Source organism: Arvicola amphibius, chromosome 8 (assembly GCF_903992535.2).
Source record: "Arvicola amphibius chromosome 8, mArvAmp1.2, whole genome shotgun sequence".
Lineage (NCBI taxonomy): Eukaryota > Metazoa > Chordata > Mammalia > Rodentia > Cricetidae > Arvicola > Arvicola amphibius.
The window spans coordinates 82767364-82789995 of NC_052054.1; the positions used below are offsets into that span (position 1 = coordinate 82767364).

A 22632-nucleotide genomic window follows, 5' to 3' on the forward strand; every position below is an offset into this window, starting at 1 on the left:
CCGGACTCTCATTCACTATTTTCTATTAGGTGCCTGGAACGGTGCCTAAATCTGAAACACGTAACAGAAGGAAGCAATCCGATGTATAAGAGTCTCAGAGCACAGCTGTCAATCAAGCCCATCTCCAGGATCCAGTGTAGGTCATTGGCCAGAGTTTAGAAGACGACGCGCCTTTTGCTTCCCCTGGGTCCTAGCACTGGCTCTCTGAGGCTCTAGCTCATTGGCCCAGCTGGAAGATTCCATAAGGCACCTTCACAGCCATTCCCAGCTGGGCAAGCAGCCTCCCCATCTCGCAGCGGGTCTGGGATGCGTCCCCAGCCCCACCTCCTCCATCCGCACTCGGGCCGCCATCCTTCCTTACACATAGTCTGTGGTGTGAAGTCATGGCAGGATTCAAAAGGTTAAAGCAGAGTGAACTGTTAATTTTAATGCTTTCTCTAAGCTTCAGTTTTAATAAGCGAAAATGATGTTCTTATTTGCAGTAAAGTGGTATTATAAAATTCTGTCTGTCAAGCTCATTTTAAAACCATGGAAATAAATGATCTGACAAAATCAGGCCATTAGACAAGTGAGGAAGAGTGATTTCCATAAAAGTAGAGGAGCTGTTCCTTAATTTCACACTTGGTAGTCTTTTGGGTCGACTAAATTTTTAAATAAGTGATAAAATTATATTAGCGCAATTGCATTTTTATAGATTTTTTTGGTCATTGTACTCTTTTTCAATCCCTTTATTTTAACTCAAACTGCTCTGCTGAAAGGTTACTCTCAACTTATGTTACCTCGTAACAATGTCTGCCCACGACACTGCCCAGGGCTCGCAAATCCTCAGACCATCCAGGCAGGGACAGGGTAAAGAGCCTGTGACAAACGCCTGAGCCATGCACCTGCCAGACTCACGGGCTGGGGTTCCCATCCCTGGGTCCACAGCACAGCAAGGGGGCCCTCAGGCATCTCCTGAGGCCCAGCTTTTCCTACTGTAACTGAAAACACTGGATCCTTGGACAGGCTAGGAAAGGACCAGGGGATGCCGTTCTCTGGAAATTCACATTGCGAGGCTCAGCAAACATAGTCAGTGGCTGTGTATGTTCACACCAGGAGAGAGGCTGGCCTTTAGTAGAAGGAAAAGGCAGTGGCTCCTGTGTGATCCTTGTCGCCCACTGATAGCACAAAAGATGAGGGTCACAGGAAAATCCTAGAAAGAATGCCAGGTCCCACACAAGCTGTACTATCCCAAATGGGATGTATAAGAGCCAACCAGACAGGAGAGGGGAAAGCACCCACTTGATCGCTGATCTTCTGGGTAGCTTCCAAAAGGGTCAGCATGGGTGGTGAACACACCTACCCGAGATCCAGGGAGCTGGGGGTTCAGCCCCAGCAGTAATGTAACCTCACAGGACCACCCCAGCTTACATGCATTTGATAATAGGTCATCCTCCAGTCTTTGTAGGATAGTTGCTTTTACAGCTTATATTTTGCAGCTATATTCCTTTTCAGATAGCCTTTGTCCATAAGTATGGCAGCCAGCAGCAGGTAGGAGAGATGTCCATTATGTGGCCCCTTCCATAGGCTAGCATAGAACACAGCCTAGGGTAGAATGTTGGGCAGTGTAGGTTAGAACACACAGTCCTTGTGGGGAGGAGTGTGAGGAGGAGTGTGGGGAGGAGTGTGGGGAGGAGTATGATGCTCCCCTGAAGAGCAAGCACGGAGGGCAGTAGAACTTCTAAAGTTGAAGACCAGAGGCTGAGGCAAGAAAAGCCAAGCTAGGTTGATGGCTTTCTGGAGGCAGAGAACTTGGATGTAGAAGTTTTAGGATAATATACTGACCTTGCTCCTTTGTTTAATCAGTTTGGCCAAGCTTTCTTCCATGCTTGCTGGGTGCCAGGCATCACCTAAGCTTCCTTTGGAGGCAAGTAGGGTATAAGAAGATACCCACTTGTCCCTCCAGGGACCTTTTAGGATAGACTCTTGGCCTAGGGAAAAGAAACCCAACCTGAGAACTTCCATTCTTTCTCTGCCTCGGTCTCCCCATTGATACCAGAACACTCTCTGATTGCCCATTGCTTTCCGGTCCCAATATTCTACAGGCAGCTGGTTTAGGGACCTCAGGGAAGTGCACCCCCACCAGCTGTCACTCAAGGGTCTGGTGGTTTCCTGCTCCCATCATCACACACGGGTGGTATACATATCTGAAACCCAGAGTCAAGAAGGAATGTTAAAATCCCCTGCATTTCCTGTGAGAGGAGGAAGCGCTGAGAGGCAGAGTCTCACGGGTGGCCTGGGAGGGCCAGGGCTGTCTCTCCCAGGGAAGAAATAAAGAAGAAGTCCAAATTAGTCATGTTGTATTACTTCTTTTTATGGCAGTGCTCTCGAAGTCTGCAAATGTCAGCATGTTAATTTACTGTCACTCAGTGATATTATTTCATCCTCTCAGAAATGTGTTTCTTGCATTTTCAGTAGCACACTCCAAGTGTTCTCCATCTCAAAGTTTCTATAGATAGTGTGACTACTTTCGCTCTGACCGTTGCCAAAATGTAGAAAATTCATCATTGACTGCGGCCACATATATGTTCTAAGTGGAGCCGGGGATTCGGATTTCCTGCTTACAAAGGGCTGGGGGTAGGGGGAGAAGGCTGGATTTTCCCTTCATTCTCCTCTATCACATTTTTGTCCTTCTGGCCTGCTCTGTGGTTCCTCCCAAGGAACATGCAGAGATAAATTGTAACGGAGGAGATTTCAGCCAATCCGTCAAGACTGGGTTTGTATATGAACTCTGAGCCCTCCCTGTCTCCCAAGCCAGCCCACCCCCAGCTCCCCGCTTCTCCTATGGTGGCAAACTTATTTCAAAAATTCTGATGAGACACTTTGTAAATTTTGTTATTCTGTGATGATAATAAATCATTATAGCCTTAAACACTTCTCGAGCTTGGAGCCTCAGTCACAAATTATCTTGTCATTCTGACCAAAACATTCTCCAAAAAAGCTTGACAAGTGCTAAAACCCAGAACACGAAACCATGTGTTGTTGTGAAAGCAAGATTCAGAAATGTCAATTAATTAGATTAAGAGGCTACTTTTAGCTTCACTCGTGTTGCCAAATAACCCTTAAAATATGCATAGAAGTGGAAACCTACCTCCGCGTACAGCACTTCTGTGCCGAAGAGAAGACAATGGATTGGCCTAATGGACGGAATTATTGTATCTGTCAGTCAGCTTGGGAGAATGATCTAGAAGTCTTGCTTCCCCCCCCCCCCTCCAATGTAGCTTTACGAGCTGGGTAAATGCTGCCGTTTATGAATTCAAATAGTTTCCACCACCCTCTCTACTTCACCCCTTAGAAATCTTGTACTTATCAAATATTCTAGTCAAGCCGTTTTCGGATGTCTCTTCTAGTAAGATAGGTTTTTAATGTATTTCTCTGGTGTCTTTTTTTTTTAATTTTACATTTGCATTTTGAAGTTCACTTTGTAAAAAAAATTACTGTGGAGAAATTATTTAAGTGTTTTTTTATCCCCGTTTCTTGAAAAATCTTATCTTTAAATAATCTATATCCTCAATTTTATTTATGCCATAAACCGTTCCTATATTTTAATGGTCTGTTTGCTTTAAAAGGGGTTGTTGGTTTTAATAGCTCAGTTACTATCTTTGTAAACTAAACTCCTACTGAAGAAATTCCAGCAGATCATCTCTGCCTGTGTGTGGAAAGCACATTCCAACCCCTGAAAAGGAAATTTAAGCCAAATAAATGTTCTGCACAAATTAAAATACATAAAATGAATAGTTAAGTTGGACAAGACCTGACGGACAGAGCAGTTGGGCTGTGGACATGTGGGTGTTGGGAGAGCTGGTTGCCAGGCGGGGCTTCCAGAGAGAAAATTCAAATGAAACTAATATCCTGTGACCTCCTTTGTCCACTCCTCTGGGTGAGCTGATTGCAGCTCTGGCATGGATGAGCAGAACGAGGCAGACTAGGGGGTACTGGAAGGTGCTGTGATGTTCAGGGGTGATTGTGAAGTCTACTGCCTGCATACCTCAACACGGATCGTTTAGCACAATCCTCTGCCAGGCTGGACACTCACCTCCAGAGTCTCACGACGCTCGTTCCTACCTTGATTCTGCCATAATCTGTGCTGATTCTGGGGGACATTTGCAACAAGTTATTGTCATGGAGGAAAGACATATCTGCTCACACATGGAATACAGGAAATGGAAGGCCATACAGGAAATAGGGGGAGATCATACAGGAAATGGTAGGTGTCATGCTAGGACCTGTTAGAGAAGACCATCCAATCTGGTGTGCATACCCTCAACTCCTATTTCCTGCAGCTACCTCCAGTAGCGATCACGAGAATCTAGGAAATACACAGAGCACAAACCCATTCTTCTTTTCCAGCCTGGCATATGCATACTCACTGGTCGGGGAAAAATGGGTACTGTGCCAAATGTGGAACTTCCTGTGGGAGGGACTTCCTGCATGAAGCCATTTCTAGGATGGAATCCTTTTGTGGAACCAAAAGAGTGGAAGCAGTGGTATCTAGAGCCAGCTGCAGGTTCTTACATTTCCCAGCTCCTGTGGATCCCCCACTCAATGTATTCCCCGCCCCTCTCAGCTAGTCTCCCTGTTTCTAGCCAGCAATGAGGCAATTAATGAGCTGTACAAAAGCCCTAAGTTATCTCTGGAACTAGATGGGTAATAAACACATAAATAAGTAAATAATTAAATAACTAAATAAAATAAAATGGATGAGTGAGGAACGCAGGGCCCTAGACTCCCTGGAATAAACAGCACATGGTTAGAAGAAACAGTAGGTGGGGCTGGGGGCAGGATCTCCAGACTCAGCTCTGCTGCTGGCAGGGAGCGTCATCTTGGGTGAGTCGCTATACTCTGGAACCTCTCCAGCTGCAGAGATGAGCATACCTTGAATAAATTCCAACCACAGCCCAGGGTGAAATGTGAGCTTGGGCTTTGTGATGCTTAATCTCAGTTTGGGGGTATTAGAATCACCATGGAGACAAGTCTCTGGAGATGACCCCAGAGAAGGAGTCTCTAGATTATGTTAATGAGGTGGAAGTAAACGATCCCAAATAGGGATGGCACCCTTTCAGGAGCTGGAGTCCCAGACTGTACAGAAGAGGAGGAAGGCAGCCGAGCACAGCATTTCTTGCTTTCTGCTCCCTGCCTGAGAATGTGATGGGACCAGCTAGCTCCTGTTTCTTCAGTAGTGCCTTTGCCTTTGCTGCTGAGGCAAATGGTATCCCTTGGAACTGTGAGCCAGAGAATGCCTTCCTCACTTAGGTTGCTTTTCTCTGGTATTTTGTTGCTGCCACAAGACAAGTCGAGCTAATACAAGCGGCTTAATGCCAGAGGTGGGCAGCAGTTCACACCTCTTATCCCTTCGCTGCCATCATTATTGTACATGCCATAGGCTTTCTATCTAAGCCCAGTAGTTGTGGGACCTTATCCCACCCCAAGCTAGGTACATAGTGCTCAACTGGTGACATGGATTGCTAGAGTCTCATATGCTCACCCTACAATGGGACTCCTTAGAGACTTCCCCCACACCATCCTTCATACTGCCAGGGTACTGAGCTCCAGTTGCCTGTCCTGGCACCCTGTTTGTTTCTATCCTCCTCACAGGGTCTCTCTAGGCAGCCCAGGCTGACCTCAAACTTACACTACTCCTGAAATTTCCTCCTCTTTCTTCTTGCCATCATCAACTCCAACTCTCTCTCTCTCTCTCTCTCTCTCTCTCTCTCTCTCTCTCTCTCTCTCTCTCTCTCTCTCTCTCTCTCTCTCTGTGTGTGTGTGTGTGTGTGTGTGTGGTGTGTGTGTGTGTGTGTGTGTGTGATGGGGTGTAGAACACATGATCACATGCATACTAGGTAACCATGCTATCGCTGAGGTACAGCCCAAGTCCTATGGCTTGCTTCCTAATACAAGGGAAGTTGACTGACTTCCTTTTCTTTCCTTCCCTGTCACCTTCTTTCCCCTTTACCTATGTTTTTGGGTCACCAACTTCCTTCTCCTCAAGTCACCAAGAGTCCAAGCTATAAGACCAATAGAGAACATAAGAGACATTGGCCAACCAGAGAACTGATACCCTATCTAAAAGTAGGCAACTACGGTGCCATGCTAGTCACCAGTGTCTGCTCACAACATCTCACTGAGTACTTCTGGGCCCCCTAAGCCTGGAAAGGTGTTGTAATTTAGAAAAAGTGGTGTGAGAGAGAATGACATCATGAGACAGAGCTCAGGTAGAGGGGCTTTTTACTGGGAGGATGTTGTAAAAGGACCGGCGGGCTGCTTCCCATCCTGCCCGGCTCCCAGCCAACTGGCTATCTTATATTCCGAAATAACAGCACAGAAACTGTATTCATTTAAACACTGCCTGGCTCATTAGCTCTAGCCTCTTACTGGTTAACTCTCACATCTTGATTAACCCATTTCTATTAATGTGTATCACCACTTGACTGTGACTTACTGGCATGAGTCTAACCAGTATCCGTCTTGGGCAGGAGAATCATGGTGTCTGCCACGCTGCCTTTTTTCTCCCAGAATTCTGTTCTGTCTACTCCACCCACCTCAGGACCTCAGGGCTGGTCTACCAAAAGGCCAAGGCAGCTTCTTTATTTAACCAATGAAATTAACACATAGACAGAAGACCCTCCTACACCAGGGGGAAGTGAATGGGAAAGGGGGGAGGGGAGAGGGAAGACCAGCCTTTGGGAGCAGAAGAGGAGAGAGAGAGAGAGAGAAAGAGAGAGAGAGAGAGAGAGAGAGAGAGAGAGAGAGAGAGAGAGAGAGAGAGAGATGAGAGGTGGACAGGGCCCTTAAAAAGGAACACAGCGAATATATGCAGACAGGTGGTGCTCTTACTGGCCATAGCTGAGGACACATAGCCCAAGGTCAGGCCAGTATAGATTTTTGAATACTAACAAAAGGACCCATTGTTCTGTGGTTTTCAAGTTCTAGAAGGCAGAGGAGAGCCTGTGAATGCACAGAGAACCTGTGAGTGCATGCCCATATCTACCACTAAGCCCTGTGAATGATTCCAGGAGCCTAAACCCTAGCCCCAGGGCCATAAGACAATGCCTGTGTTTCTTGCTGTGACAAACACACAAGACAAACTTTTTTTGTAAATTTTATTAGTTCTTTGAAAATTTCATACATGCATTTTGATCATAGGCACTCCTCCCTCCTGTTCCACCTAGAAACACCCCCTTTTTCTACTCACTCAACTTTGTATTCTTTAAAAGGAATATCAAGCACAATTTGTGATGTGCACATGCTTTTGGGTGATGTGAGATGTCCTTCGGTATGTGTGCTGCTTTTATTGGTTGATGAATAAAGCTGTTTGGGCCAATGGCTTAGCAGAGTAAAGCCAGGAGGGAAATTTGAACAGAGATATAGGGATAGAGTAGGCAGAGTCGAGAAGATGCCATGTGGCTGCCATGGTAAGCCATAGCTTCATGGAGACACACAAATTATAGAAATGAGTTAATTTAAGATAAATGAGCTAGCTAGAAATACACTTGAGCCATTGACCAAACAGTGCTGGAATTAATACAATTTTGTGTGATTATTCAGGTCTGGGTGGCCAGGAAATGAATAAGCAGTCTCCATTTACGCTTGAGTGTATGGTCTTCGCTGGAAGGCAGTCACCACACCAAGGACTGCACCTCCCAAGGAAACTGACTCCCTCTCTAAGCAGCTCTCCACTGCCAAAAGGTTCTCAGCTGGGGGTGGGAGGTCACATCTACCTCCCCTCTCCGTGATGGGGATTCTGTCTGGCCTTTGCCTCCTCAGGTCTTATCCATGCTATGACAATCACTGTGAATTCACGTGTGCAGCTGTCCTGTTGTATCCAGCAGATGCTGCTTCCTTGTACTCATCCACAGTCTCTGACTCTTACATTCTTTCCATCCCAAGACAAACAGTTTCAAAGGAGGGGAGTTTACATTTGATCATGGTTTCAGAGGTCTCAGTACAAGACTAGCTGGACCTATTGTTTGAGTCTGGGATGAACATCACGTCAACATCTTATGGTTTGAAACTGAAATGCCCCCCCCCCCAGGTTCATGTTTTATATGGTTATTCCCTGGCAAGACACTATGTTGATGAGCAGTGGAACCCTGAGGAAGTAGACCACTAGGGATACGACTTTGATGGTTACAGTCCAGCCCCACATTCTGAACGCACTCCCTTGCTTTAGTTTCCTATCAAGTGAGCAGCTGCCACCTTGAACTCCCAACCCCAAAGGGGAGGCACTCTACTCTGCTTCCATGCTCTCAGGGACTGCAATTGCCTAAAACCGTGAGCTAAGATAAATCTTTCCTATGGCAAATTCTTCCTGGTGGATATTTTGTCGCCTCAGAAACACCTAGGAAATTGAGTGCAAAATAGGAACCACTTGGGGGTTCTCAAGCATGTGGCGGCTCACCTCATGGTGGCCAGGTGCAAACAAAAGAGACAGTAAGGGGCCAGGACAAGATACAGCTTCTTAGGACACACCCACAGTGACCTGCTTCCCCCAGATAGTCCTCACCTTGATGCCTTCACCGTATCTAACCATTGATTGGATCTGAGCCTTCATGATCCAATTACTTCCCAATGACTGGCTCTTTCAGTTGGAGTCTTCAATACATGCCCCTTTCAGGTAACATTTCATAGTCAAACCATAATATCATAGGTATAGTGTCCTGCTAAACATAACCCAAACCTACAGTTTTGGAAAGATGAAGACCTGTGGCATTAAAATACTAGAGAAAACTCCTGGTGACCCGGGAGTACTAGCATATGCCTGTAAACCCAGTGTTTGGGAACTGAGGCAAGAAGAGGATTGTGAGTTATCAGGGAGGACTACCTACAAAACAGAGCCAAACAAATCAGGGGTGAGATACCAGAACAAAAACACAAAGCAAGCACTTGTCACTAAGGTGGCTGCAGCAACATCTCAATGTGGAGAATCCATATGGCGATTCTTGAAACGTGACAGGCTATGAACATTGGTCCCACCGTCTCTAAGCAGAGCCGGGAAGAAGACTGTGGGAGCCAGCCAGCGTGCTGCTCCTACCAAGGAGAGGCTGAGGTCTCCAAAACCTCCTGACTACAGTCTCTGGTCTTATCCATCCTCCATGATTTAGCTCAGGCCCCTTTCTACCCAAAGGGCTCCCAGGCAGGCCATGCCAGAGTACATGGTTTGACTCTTGCCATCTCTGCTTCCTGCCCAACTTTGTCATTTATTGCACGTGGTTATTCACTGGGGACTTATTTCCTACCCTTCATTTCGCTCTTCATCCATGCTTGTTTGAGACCAGCGTGGTCTCAGTCTATTTCCTTTCTGGTTCTGGGTGTCAATCCTCGATGAGAATGTTCTCACTGGGACACAAGTGCTCGACACCATCCTGTGATACAGACCTCAGTGTCCCAATGTTTGGGGCTCACGGAGCCTCCTCAAATCTCTCTCAGGGTGAAACAGGTGACCTTCTTCTGGGATCACCCATTACTACTGCCACACAGACCATGGTGGCAACCCCCCTGCAGATCGTGATGTTCCTTCTCAGGGAATTAGAAGGTCTGTGCTCCTCCACTCTACCCCAGCACCTTTTCCAGCACTTCCTTCTACCCTGGCCTTGTGCTATGCTCAGCTCTTGTCTGGTACTGTTCCTTTTAGGAAACAAGCCCATCTCTTTTCTAGTTTTACAAAGTTCGTTTGTTTTTTTTTTTTCCACAGCAGGGTCTTGTGGTAGCGATGACAGGACCCAGCAAGCAGAGGAAGCTGGGATTCCAGGGTATGTTTTGTGATCTTTTTCTTCTTCTGGGCCATACACAGAGCTTGACTGTGTGAGCCCCAGCAGTTTGGGGGAGATATAATAAAAAGAGGAAGGCAGGGTTAGTGTGCATGTGGGAGGGGGAATCCCCTGCCCTGTTCATCTCCTTCTCTCCTATTTAGCCACACCGAACCCCATCCCACAGGGTTGGGCCAGTCCGTGGATACACTACCCTATGAAGAGCTAGTGAGAAAGCTGGAACCCAAGTCCTACCGTCTCATGGAAATAGAGAGGCCAAAAATCAAGTCTCTTCCAGAAACAAGGCTTAGCCACACATGCCTATCATCACAGCCCCTTGGTGGCTTAAAGAGGAAATTGGAAGGAACAGGCCAACCTGGAGTACATAGTGAATTCAAGGCTAGCTTGGGCTACTAGAAATATCCTATCTTAACTACAATGAAAGAGAAATGCTTTAAACGTGGGGACGAGGGGTTGGGTTTATACTTAGCTTTCATGTTCCCAGTGCTTTTGTGAACAGAAACCTAGCTGACCTTTCTGTAGCCAGGGCCTGGGCCACTGCTTCTCACTGGGTCTCATGAACCTGATGTCTTCTCCACGGATAGCTGGGAAGATACAAGAACAAACTGGGCGAGCAACAGGGAGAGAAGGAGGAAGAAAAGAAGATTGGCAGGAGGAAAGACTTAGGACATGAGGACATGATACTCCTGGTTCAAGCCAGCGTGGGATGCAGGGGAGGACTTGCCTGTTCTGGGCGCCATGACTGGGACCGGTCTTCTCTTCTTTGGTGGGAACTCTAGCCATAGACTCTACTGGGAAGGTGGACTCTCACAACCTGCTATGCTCTGCAATGCATTCCACGTGACACTGAACCACAAGAGTGACACAGCCGCAAGAGTTGGGCAGACCCAGTCCTGGGCAGGGCAGACTGAGCCGAGACCAGAGTCCGCTTGAGCCATCTCTGGCCATTTCGGCCATGCCTTGCATCACCGCTGCCCCGCTGGCTGGGCAGCGCAGGAGAAAGGCTCCTTTCTCCTTCAGCAGCCACATCTATTTCTTTTTGAAGGCTGTCACAGCAGCTCTTCAAACTCATCTGACTGGGTCGGAGCGCATCACACTGTCACCGGCTCCGTTTTCATTAGACGCCTGCTTCTCAGTTAGCCTAGCCAAGCAGAAGAATTCAAACACATGCACAAATTAAATCGACATCCAAACTCCACCAATATACAAAGCAATTTAAATGATATTCATTAGAGCGATGACAAGCCCTGATGAGGCTTTCAGGAGCTGGGTCCTTCAGCTTCTGCCGACTCGGTTTCATGGTCACTGAGGCGGAACTCCAGCGACTGTACCTCCATTTTTTTTTTTAAAGCTAAGAAATGGCTCCTTCCTGACACACCTATTTCATTCTCTCTCTGTGCTCGGCTTTCTTGACCCAACCTTCTCCAGCCCCAGCTGTGGGCCCAGGTATAGACGTGAATCGAACAGTCACAAATACAGGACATGGCCATTAGGACTCCTTTTTCTCCATAAATGGTCCAATTAAACCAGATTTCAGCGTCTCATAATTTCATTTCAGTTGGCCTGGGAGATCTCTAATTCACAATTATGATGGTCATAAATGTGTCCCGGGAATCCTGCTGTGGGGGAAAAAAATGGAAGCAAAGTGTTGAAACACTGTAATTTTTAAAAACAGCGCCCAAATTAAAAAGTGCCCTTTTAAAAAAAAAAATTTGTGTGTTGCTACTGCGGTTGGAACCCAGGACTTCGTGCTTGCTAGGCCAAGTCTCTGCCATTGAGCTACAGCCCAGTCTTCTTTTGATTTCAAAAGAGAACAGAATAGCCATCTCACATCTGCCCAGGCATGCAAAGGAATGGGATCAGAGGCTGGTGAGATCTGCAGAGTGGGGCTTCCCATGCCTGAGTCTCCAGCTCAGATACAGCTTCATCCATCACCAGCTAAGTAAGGGAAGGCAGGTCCTTTAGACTAGCTGATATCCTCGTCAGGGGGACGGGCAGCAACTGCAGACACCAACGCCTGGCACTTCTGTTTATAATTTTCTGCTCAAGGTTAATTGTGTGTGTCCTTGGGCTTTGACCAGCAATATTAGCATGTGAGAATGTGGCATGCACCCGTATTGGCAGAAGAAAGATTCCTAGAAATACTCACAGACTGGAAACACACTTTCATCATTAAGAGGCAAAAGGTCTGGCTTAAGAAATCACCTTGTCAATAACGGCAGATGGCATCTGACACCTTCCCATCTTTCTAGATCTGTGATATCAAAGGAGTCGCTCCTGGCCACATGTGACTGCTCAGCACCTGATACATTTTGGCTAGTACAAAATGAGAACCCAGTTGTTTAACTGTATTTCGTTTATATTTGAATACTTACCACGTGGCTATTGTCTGCTACCTGGTGGAAACGCAGTTTGGATGGCAAATAACAGCGGAACCTAGGTTCAGAGAGATAATTGTGGATCTTAAATTGTAGAGGGGTCACCTTGTTGGCCATCATGAGTGATTTATTAATATATTAGTTCACGACATTATACAAAGGTGGTGGAGAGGCAGTTCCTCTGATCTATTGTTAGATTTTACTTTAACAGCACGTGGCTTCTTGGGGTGTAGAGGTAGGACATAGATTCCCCAAATTCCTCGCCTCTGGAAGCAGCTTTCCCCGAAGCCTCTTCTGAGATCCAGAGCTGTCACTGGGCTGAGTCAGCCTTGGGCTGTCTGGAACTGGCTCAACCATCACAAACTGTCAGGCAGCTAACCAACAACTTGGCACATCCATTGTCTTGGCAAGGTAGAGAACATGGTCTCCAAACCTAGAGCACTCTGGGATGGATGCCTTTGTAACTCGGAACCTGTCTATTACAGGGTTTTCTTGAGTCGTGTGTGTGTGTGTGTGTGTGTGTGCACGTGCGTCCTGTCAAATTTATAGGGATAGAAAAAAATGGAATTGGGGAAGCCAAGCAGATTCTGTGGGCTTGTGGGACTCAACATAGTGCTAGGGAGATAAGAAACCCTCTGCAAACAAAACCAGTGTTTGGTGACTGCCCTGTCCTGACACAACAGGGCTACAGCATACATGGGGGTTAGCATTTTCCACAGAGCGCTGGAGCAGCTGCTGCCCGGCCCCAGATGAAGGAGAACTAACCATTCCCTGTTTCTCAGAAGGCCATCAATATCTTGGAAACTTAGGGACTATGTGAGGTTCTGAGTGTCTTTTTGGTATTTCTCGAATATGCTGAAGACATAGAGGAATCCAGTGAAATGTGAGCTCCAAAGAAGTGTGTATTTCCAGATTTCCAGGTTGCCTTTGCCAAAGATTACACGTGCTTACTAATAAATCCCTAAGGAGAAAGGAGGTTAGCGTTTCTATTACCAGAAGAATAACTCTCTGGTGGAGTGAAAATGGTAATTTCTCCATTAGCTGAAAGGATAATGGCTATTATTTTAAAAGTTAGAGTATTTATTATGGAAGAGTGGTGTTGGGGTTCACTGTTTCCATTTTTATGATAGCTTCCTATAACAGAGTGTTGTTTCTGCACTAAATTGTCAATAGAATGAAGCGCCATTACAGTGTTCCTATTTCTGAATCATGCAGATGAATTTGAAAAAAAAATAAAAATAAAATCATTTAATGTTTTTTATTAGGTAACTTGGAATTTCTGGAACACTAGATCTAGTCAATGCAGCCTTGTTCTCATCTGTCCCTGTGCCTTCTTCACAAATCTGTTCCCTCAAGGTGGACCTGGGCAGCAAACAGGCCTTCTTAAATTTTATGCAAATTGTCACCATGTTGTAGAACTGAAGGTCTAGGGGCTGTGAGCCTACCAGCCTGCAGTGATCTGGCCCAAGTGAGAATCCTCCCTAGGGTGCAAAGGCTCTGGCCTGAGCTCTCCCAGCCTGGCCTTTTGAATGCAGGGCACCCCGGGGAAGAAGTGCCTTCCTGTGGCAATCAATAGAAATAAATACATTCCCTTTTGCGGAATGAAAACTGAATGGAGGTCCCACGGAGGCTGGGTACCCATCATCAACCTTCTCGAAGTTTCATGTAAGGTTTTGTTTAATTATAGAATTCTTGCTGCCTAAAATTTAAAAAGATACATCCTTGATATTTCTGCTACATGTTGACTGCAGCGAATAGCTAAGATGTGGCATATTGATTTCTTGTTGTGAATTGAGCTGTTCAAGCTCCATTTAAGATTTTCATCTTGCATGTAGCCCTGAGCACATCATAGCACCATAAATTAGTTAAATTGCACATTTATCACAAATGTTATTTTAAGATACTGCGTAAATGTGATGGCTGGAAGATATACCATAGTTCTATAGTGAGACTGAGCTTGGGCGGGTGAGGTCAGGGTCACCTCCGCACCTGTGATTAAAGGCCCCCTCCTTCTACAAATCTACCCTCTGCCGGATACACTTGCAGACCTTCTTGGACACCGATTCCCTCCGTTTACCTTTTCTCTTCACATCAGTCATAAACTGTGCGGTCAACAAAAGGCCTGGTAATTCACTTTGGATGGTCTTCTTCGATTTGGGGCCATAATGGGCAATGATGTGAGGGTCTTCTTGCATGCTGCCTATGCCATTGCTGGGCCAGGGTTTGGTGATTTGGGCGAAAGTGGCTTACCTCCCGATGCTAAGAAGATGCTCTTTTATTCAAAGAGAGGCTTGCATTTAATATCGCCCCTTTCTAATACACCCTTGGAGTTCGAATTAATTTTGAGTTTCCATTAGTGCCAGCAGGCCTTTCATAGCTTGGAGTCCAAGGTGCCAACTAAGTGTGTAACTCACTATCTACCTTGGCTATCAATCTCCTCGTCTCCCCTCCCCCCCAATTGAATAGTCCTGATAATAATCCCGGGGGAGGGGGAGGAGGAGATGAGCAAAGTGTTGGGCCCTTCTCAACAGTGAAGAGGGGGGCTCCACCATCGCTCACACAAATCCCCTCTCCCTTCAAGCCACATGGGCCCTGGTGATGACGAGAGTGTTGTCAGTTTAATCTGTTAGATGCAGGACTTTGGAGTCTAATAAACCAATGCTATATTTAACCTGCGAAAAATTCAAGAGTGGAAATCTGGGCTTCAGGATGCAAAGATGCAGAAGGCACAGCGAGGCGGGGGGGGGGTCTCTGCCCCCCCACCCCGAGCTAGGTTCTAGGGTAGTAGCAGGTACTCTGGTGGAACATTCATGCCTCTAGGTAGAACCTAAAGAGAGAAATGGGCTAGCCAGGCTGCAGGCAAATAGTGGGCCGGACTCAGGACCCAGAGGCAAAAGACTCTTCTGAGGCTCTGCCCTACCTGTATGTCCAAGTTACAAGGTTGGAGTGGAGTTCTTTCTGAAACGAGAGAGAGAGAGAGAGAGAGAGAGAGAGAGAGAGAGAGAGAGAGAGAGAGGTTACTGAGAGAAAATAGAGTAGACGGCACATTTGGACTCGTCTTGACGGAAAGGGGTGGAGAGCAGCGGGGAAAACCCGTGGGCGTGTTGCTGAACATTTTTGAAAGGGCTTAATTTAAATTTTTAATAAAAGAGTATCTTTTTTTCCTTCAAGTTGAGGTGTTTTATGTATTACATGGATGTATCACATTTCTCATTTGTATAATTCTAGGTTAGGAGCTCCAATTCTGCCTAACTGCAAGACTAGTTTGAATATAGTAATAAAGGTATTTTACAGTTTTACATGATGTTCTCAGCGTTTTGTTGGAGTGATTTGCCAGGCCCAATAAAAGCTTGTGATTATCATATAAATGCTTCCTTCCTACCCTTGCCATGGATGGGTTCAGTCTCCCCCGGCCCCTCCCCCACCGGGTTATCTCTGGCTGCTTTAAACTTGGAAAGAACAGGTGATCCCAAAGTCCGAATGCCTGGCTCCTCTCTGCTTCCTGCTCTTTTAAAAGCTTAAGTTACCAAGAATAAACCACCATGTGCAGAATCTCTTAGGGACCTTTCCCTCAGCCTGGGAACACTCCTGGGGCACCCAGAAGAGAGACCAGACCCACCCAGGAGAGTTATCCAGTGTGACCTGAATGAAGCTCTGACCCTGGAGATTTCATTACGACACCCCTTGCCCACAGGGGGTTCTAGCCTCACCTGCATCTCTCCTTTCTTTCCAATTTTTATTCCTGGGGGAAATGCTACACAAGCCGTCTCGATTTCTTTATAAACAGCAAAGTTCACTAAAACTCCCCTGATTTACGCGCAGCCTCCAACTGCCAGCACCTGGCAGACACAGCAACCGAGTCAGTCATAAACAGATCGCATACAATTTCATTTTAATGTGCTCGTTAGTCGTAGCACATCTCAGACATAATTGTGAACGCAACACAAAATTATAGCAAAAAAGACCATTTTAATGCTGCCGTAGAAAAGAAGGGTTATATGAAGAGTCACATCGTGGTGTGCCATTGTCAACAACAAAACAGGGCACAGAGTGCGTCACGGTGTCTGTGGTGCTTACATGCCAATATTTTATACATAGGTTCTCATATGGTGTCAGCTGTCAGTTACTTCTGCAAATTAACCGCCAGAAATGGAGAGGAACAGGACGGCTTGGAGAGCCGGTAACCACGGGTTACCTTTCGTAAGCCTAAAGATAAAACTGCACTGTGGGGTCTTGGGAGAATAATTAGGAAGAACAAAGCAAAGTTACCGATTGAAATAAAAAAAAAAACGAAAAGGAAAGGAAAGAAAAAGGAAGAAAGAAAAAAAGAAAGGGAGAAAGATAGAGAGAGAGAGAGAGAGAGAGAGAGAGAGAGAGAGAGAAGAAGAAGAAGAAGAAAGAAAGCATCCCACATTATGAACTAGCAACCAAGAGGGCTTATGAATAAGTGGGGGAGGCTATCCCACAGAACACCTCATGACTTTTAAGCAAAGGATTACAGTACAAACATTTTAAAGGCTTTATCACTGTTCAGGAAATACAGTACAAGTTGTTGGTTTGTTTTTTTTTTTAAATTGTTTTTTTTCCTGTTCATATAGACTTAACCCTTTGAGCACTGAGTTTATTTTGAGCATCCTTTAATTTCTAATAAATACCTTTAAGAACCATGTGCAAAATAGTTATGATGTCTGCCAGGGATGGATTTCCTGGCCTCAAAACAAATGATAATAGAATGCTAATAAATATGTATAATTTAAACATGAACCCTCTATCAATATAGATGTGCCGTATAGCAAAACAAACATCATACCTTGCTTTGAGATAATGCTTCTGTATATTTTATAAATGCTATCTGTGGAATTTTCTGTATAATTTACAACGTTTGCATGTAAAAAAACAACAACAACATAAACCTTAAAAAAAGAAAAAGATAAGGAAATATACACTATACAGAGGCATGGCTTGTGCCCAGAGTATAGCAGATACATAAAACACTTGTTATAAATGCAAGAAAGAAAGGGTCATTTAACCGGTCACATTTTTCCATAAGAGTTTGAAATCTATACAATATATACATCTATGTTTCAATGTGAAAATAATATTCTTTTAAATTTCAAGGCGTGTTATACCCCTGCAGACCTGCATAAATGGAGGTTCCTATTATTCCTTATAACTAAGCTGGTAAGGAGTTTAAAAACAGTTTCATACATTATTATTATTTATTATTATTTTGTGTTATTATTATCTTTTTTTAACCAAATTAATGCAAAAGTGCTTCGTAGTACTCAGAGGGCTAAAGATGAAAGGGTGAGAAATGCCAGCACACCCAAGTTTCATGGAAAAAGTGTGCCTGGTTTCGTTATAAATGCTTAATTAAACTGTCTGTTAATGCATGCAGCTTGAAGCATCGAGGGGATGCTCACAATTAAATCCCATTTACACAAAGTTCCAAACACTTAGCACTGCGTTTTAACCTTCGTTATTTTTACCAGTAACAACAGCTGATTCAATGCACCTCTCTATTAAACACTGTACAGTTATACCAAACAGTCCAGCCCGGAATGATGCTCTGCAGCTAACATAAGAACATGTGCCAAGAACAAGACAGAGGGGCTTTAAGGTGCCTTCAGCATTTCCCTCCAGTCATTTCCACCCTGGAGCCAACGCTACTGCTTCTCCAGCTCGGAAACGAACAGAAGGTGGTCTTCTGGCGATTTCCCGTGAGTTTTGCTAAGGTGAAGTTTAACGGCATGCTTGCTCGCAAAGGTCCGATTGCAAAGCTTGCACTGATAGGAGGTCCCCAGGTCTTCCTCCGGGGAGGATGTCACCAACTTTTCTGAGGGTGACTTGGTTTGTGCTATTTGATTGTTAATCTGTTCAGTGGACAATTTCGATAAGTCCCGTAGCCGGAAGCCCAGATGTGACTCTAGGTGGCTGATGTACGTGGAAGGAGTCCTGATCTGTGACGCACAGTCGTTACAAAAGAACACAGGGTGACCAGTGTCCAAGTTTTTGAGGAACTTTGTTCCACCTGTCCTCCGAAGTTGGTATTTCACGTTGGCCAGCCAGTGGCTGATGGTGGTCATGGAGAGCCCGGTGAACCTCGAGATGTGCATGCGCTCTTGGGGGCTCAGGTCTGACATGATGTACTTCCCTTCCGATGTCTGCCGCAGGCTGGCTGCAAACTGGGCCTGCAGGATCAGCAGGTGCTGGGGGTTCCAGTTTGACTGACGGCCTTTCCTCTTCTGCGCCGGAGTCGACTCCTCGGCCTCTTCCAGGGTGGCCCCATCAATGTCAGACTTCTCAGAGATGCTGGAAGGAGTGGAGGACTTTGACGCGTGGCTCTCTGTCAAGTTCTTCAACATATCGGATATATCTGACAAGGCGTTCTCGCGCAGTGGCGAGTCTGACATGAACGATGCGACGGCAGATGTCTTTGCCGTTGTCACTGTAGATGAGGACGTTGCTGGGGATGTGGACGTGGAGGACAAAAGCCCTGAACCTAAAGAGCAACCTTTGTCACTCTTGCCTTTTGTCAAGTCTATGGGCTGGTCATTGTTGACGTGGTAGAAATAGCGGTCCAGATGGTCCGCCTTCTTGGCCTGGAGGGGTGGTGGGGTGGCCACGGCTGCCTTCTCAGCTAGACTGTTGCTCATCTTGAAAAGCATGCTCATGGGGTCCAGCGCGGGCAGAGAGGGCTTGGCAGCCTTCCCCAAGTGGATATTCATGACCGACTGCAGGGCACTCAGGGGGTTCACAAAAGGCTGTTCTGGTGGATGGTCCGTGATGATGGCCGTGCTGCCGCTGAGACCTCCGCTCAGAGGCTTCACGAGCTCCTTGCCGTTCTCCACCGGCTCCGCAGCAGGGCTCACCTCCTTGCACCCATCTCTTGGTGGGCTGGGGCTGTTCTCCTGGCTTTTGAAGCCACCATCCCTGGAGGCCTCCATCTTAATAGGTTCACTCTGTTCACTACTGCAGGGAGACGGCGTTGCCCGCTTGGGCGGCGGTGACATTTTGCCTTCGGGCTCTTTCATTTTCTCCTCGACTTTGGCAACTTTCTCGGTGACTTTTTTCACCAGTTCTTCCATGGCATGAAAGTTTGTCTTGGGCATGGGGGAGGTCTGGCTGCTGGGTGGAGAGACCAGGGTCTGGGTTTTTGTAGGAGACACGATTTCGCTGTTGCCAAATATGGGTTTCAGGGGTGTGCTCTTCCCTGAGGAACCCAGGGACAGCTTCATCATGTTGGGGAGCTGGTAGGCGGCGTGGATGCTAGGGTAACCCCCCCAGCTGGGAGTGCCATTCTGAGCCTTGTTGATGGCAGACGTTACTGTGTTTTCGAGGGACTTAAGGATATCTAGCCCCCCTTTAGGGCTCTCTTCTAAGTCATTTTCAGTCAGATAGTGGTACTTGGAAGAAATGTCATACTTCTCTTCCTCCTCGCCGCTCTTCTCTTTCTCCTTGGGTTTCTCATCCATGATGGCTTTCTCCTTGTCCACTTCCTTTTTGACCTCTACAGTCAGCTTTGGGGAGACGCTCGCAGGCGTGCTGGAGGGAGATGTGAACGTGGTAGCTGCCAACGGCACAGACTGGACCTTCTCATCCAGCAAGGTGGTGATGGTGGGTGTGACGGGCGTCTCCATGATGGGCTTGCCCTTCTTCATGGCTGAGTTTGTGACTTTGATAAAGTGGCCAGTGACCATCATGTGGGCTGTGAGCTCCTGGAGGGTGTCATGGGAGCTGCCACACTCCATGCATTTGAGGATCTGAGATTTTCGGGCCTCGAAGTGCCATGCATAGCTGGCCCCGTTCTGGTGGCCGTACCGGTTATTTGGCGTGATGTAAGGATTGGAGTTCTTCTGCAGGGCATCACTGGTGTCAGACAGGGTAGCTTTGGGGGTTCCACCTGTGGAGTCGGGGGAGCTAGGCAGCTCCAGCTCCAGTGAAGGTTTCTTCCGAGCTGCAGGGATGATTTTGGCTGTGACGGGTGTGACAGGTTCCTTGAGAGGCACTTTTTGGTAGTGTTTAGTTTTGATCATATGGACGCTCAGGTCTTGGAGGGACTCAAAGGAGTGGCCACAGTACATGCACTTCAGCACCTTCTGAGCATCTTCCTTCCCTTCCATTTCCAGCAGGGACCGCTTGCGAGGCTTGGACCAGCGCTTGGGGTTGTTGTTGTCGGTCTCATGGTTGTCATCGCGATAGTGACCTGTCTCGTTCATGTGCACCGTCAGCTCCACCAGGGTATCATAGGCAGCACTACAGTCTTTGCAGCGGAACTTGCTGGCCCCGGTGAAGATGGAGCCATACAGCTTGCTGCTCTGGCGATACAGCTGCACAGTGCTGAAAAGGCTGGGCTCAGGCAACATGCGGTTCTGTGACACCTGCTGCAGGGTCTTGGCCATGGCACTCTGGTGCCAGTCGAAGCTCCCGCTGCCGCAGCTACTGCTGCTGCTGCTGCTGCTGCTGCTACTGCCACCATTGTTCTCCGAGGAGGGCTGGTGCAGGTTCAGGTTGAGGTTGGACCAGTAGGAATTAGACAGGAAGTTGTTGTACACGGCCTTCATCTGCTCCAGGCTATCCGACACGGTTGTGTCCTCCAGGGGCACGGGGACTTCCTTGGTCTCCTCTTCATTCTTGATGGAACTACTTTCAAAGTCAGCCATCCGGTCACTGGTCTCACTGATGTGAGATTCGCTGTCCATTTCGTGGCTGGAAAACTCAGCGGCTGGTGAGTTCTGGTAGCTTGGGCAGGCCTTGCTGAGTTCCTTCTCTGGACACATGTACTTGGCTGAGGGTTCTCCATCGGCCACTCGCTCCTCAGGTTCTATGTCATCCTCCACCAAGGCGGCTGCCTTTAACTCATCGGAAACATAGGCTGCCATGATCACAGGCGAGAAGGAGACACCAGAAGGTGAGAACAAAGGGGAAGAGGAGAGAAGGAGAGAAAGAAAGATTAGTAAGGGTTGAGCATACCTAGAATACGTTCTCGGCTCTTGGGAATGCGGCAAATGAGATGGGCACATTTATTTGTAAAATTAAATAGTTAAAATATGATGTTTCTTTGGAGCAAAAAAAAAATCTGCTCTTCAAACATAATTTGCCACCTTATTCTTCTCAAGGGGCAACAGCTTGAAATTAAAACTAAATTTGAAATTAATGAAGCACATTCTGGAGGTGGCATTCACTTCTAAAGTAATAAATTACTTGTATCAACCTCAGAGACAGCAGTTCCTGTCTGTCAATTAATATGTCTTATGCTTCTCCTACCTCTAACGCATTTCCTAACAGACAGACTTACAATTTAAATTAAGCAAGCATTTTTTTTTACTCATTACAATTTTTAAGGCTCAGTCTTTAATAAATATAAAGCACAGAAACATCAATAAGATTTTTACCAAGTAAAAAGAAAGTTCATCAATTATAATAAATCAAAACCAAGGATTGTGGCGTTTTCTCCTTTTCTTCTTCCTAGGTCTAAAAGAAGCCCAGGGTAAGTTTCTTGCCCGGGACGGAACCTGAAGTGTTCCTGGGAGAGAAGACGGTGAGTGGCTACACCCCAGCACTGGCCAGGTTCCCCAATGCTCAGTCACGGCCCCTCCCAACACACACCACCGTATGGAATCATATCAGAGCAGGTTCAGGGAAATTGGTATGCGGAGCTCACTCCTGCTGTATAAATATATACAAGACCTGCTGGTGGACCTTACAAATGTCAAAGTGTTTGCTCTTTAGACGACTTTGTCAATATTTACTCAGAACAGGCACCATGGGTATCCTACAGGGATTCTGTCTTTTTGGAGGCCTTGTACTGGGAATGAAAATCCAGCAGGCATTCCTGAGCAGGTGGACAGCGAGCCCAACAGCTAGGAGTCCTAGAAGAAGCCCTAGCCTCTACGGGTAGCACAGAGCTCTGGGATCATCAACACAAGTTTTCTATTCTCGGGTGATTCTATACCTTGGTGGTTTTAGGTACACTGTGGTGTAACCAGCCTGTGTGAGCAACCGTTTTAAGCCAAAGGAGAAAGGGAATGGGGTGGGGTGGGTGATATATTTTTTTTGTCCCATGGATACAGGGTGTGTGGCACACGCTTGTAATTCCAGCCCTGGGGAGGCAGAGGCAGCAGAGTGGGTTTGAGGCTAGCTTGCTCTACACACTGCGTTCCAGGTCAGCCAGGGCTACATGATGAGATCTTTACAAGTTGGTTTCAAAAGGCCAAACTGCAGGGAGTGACAGGAATATGCTGCAATTGCCAGGGTGAGAAAAAGAGAATTCTTAGAAAAGGGAGGGGTGCCTTGATTGTGAAATTCAACAGCTGAAGTGATTTGCTCCAGGTGAATTTCGTATCAGAAAAATAAAATTTAAAGAAATAGAGTTGATTCTTTGGAACCTACACAGATACCCCTACCTTCCTGTTTGATCACCTCCAAATTTGCATTTGTCCTGACCA

The 22632-nt window shown here is 46.5% G+C and overlaps 1 protein-coding gene across 1 annotated transcript in view; it reads right to left on the reverse strand.

Annotated features, from left to right (window-relative positions):
* Positions 1–16602: 16602 nt before the first annotated feature.
* The window catches only part of Tshz3 (teashirt zinc finger homeobox 3), a 75339-nt gene continuing 69309 nt past the window's right edge, over positions 16603–22632 (reverse strand). Inside the window, exon 2 of the mRNA XM_038339821.1 lies at positions 16603–21059. Within this exon, the coding sequence (XP_038195749.1) occupies positions 17851–21059 (3209 nt within the window). The 3' untranslated portion in view covers positions 16603–17850. The remainder of the gene's footprint in view (positions 21060–22632) is intronic.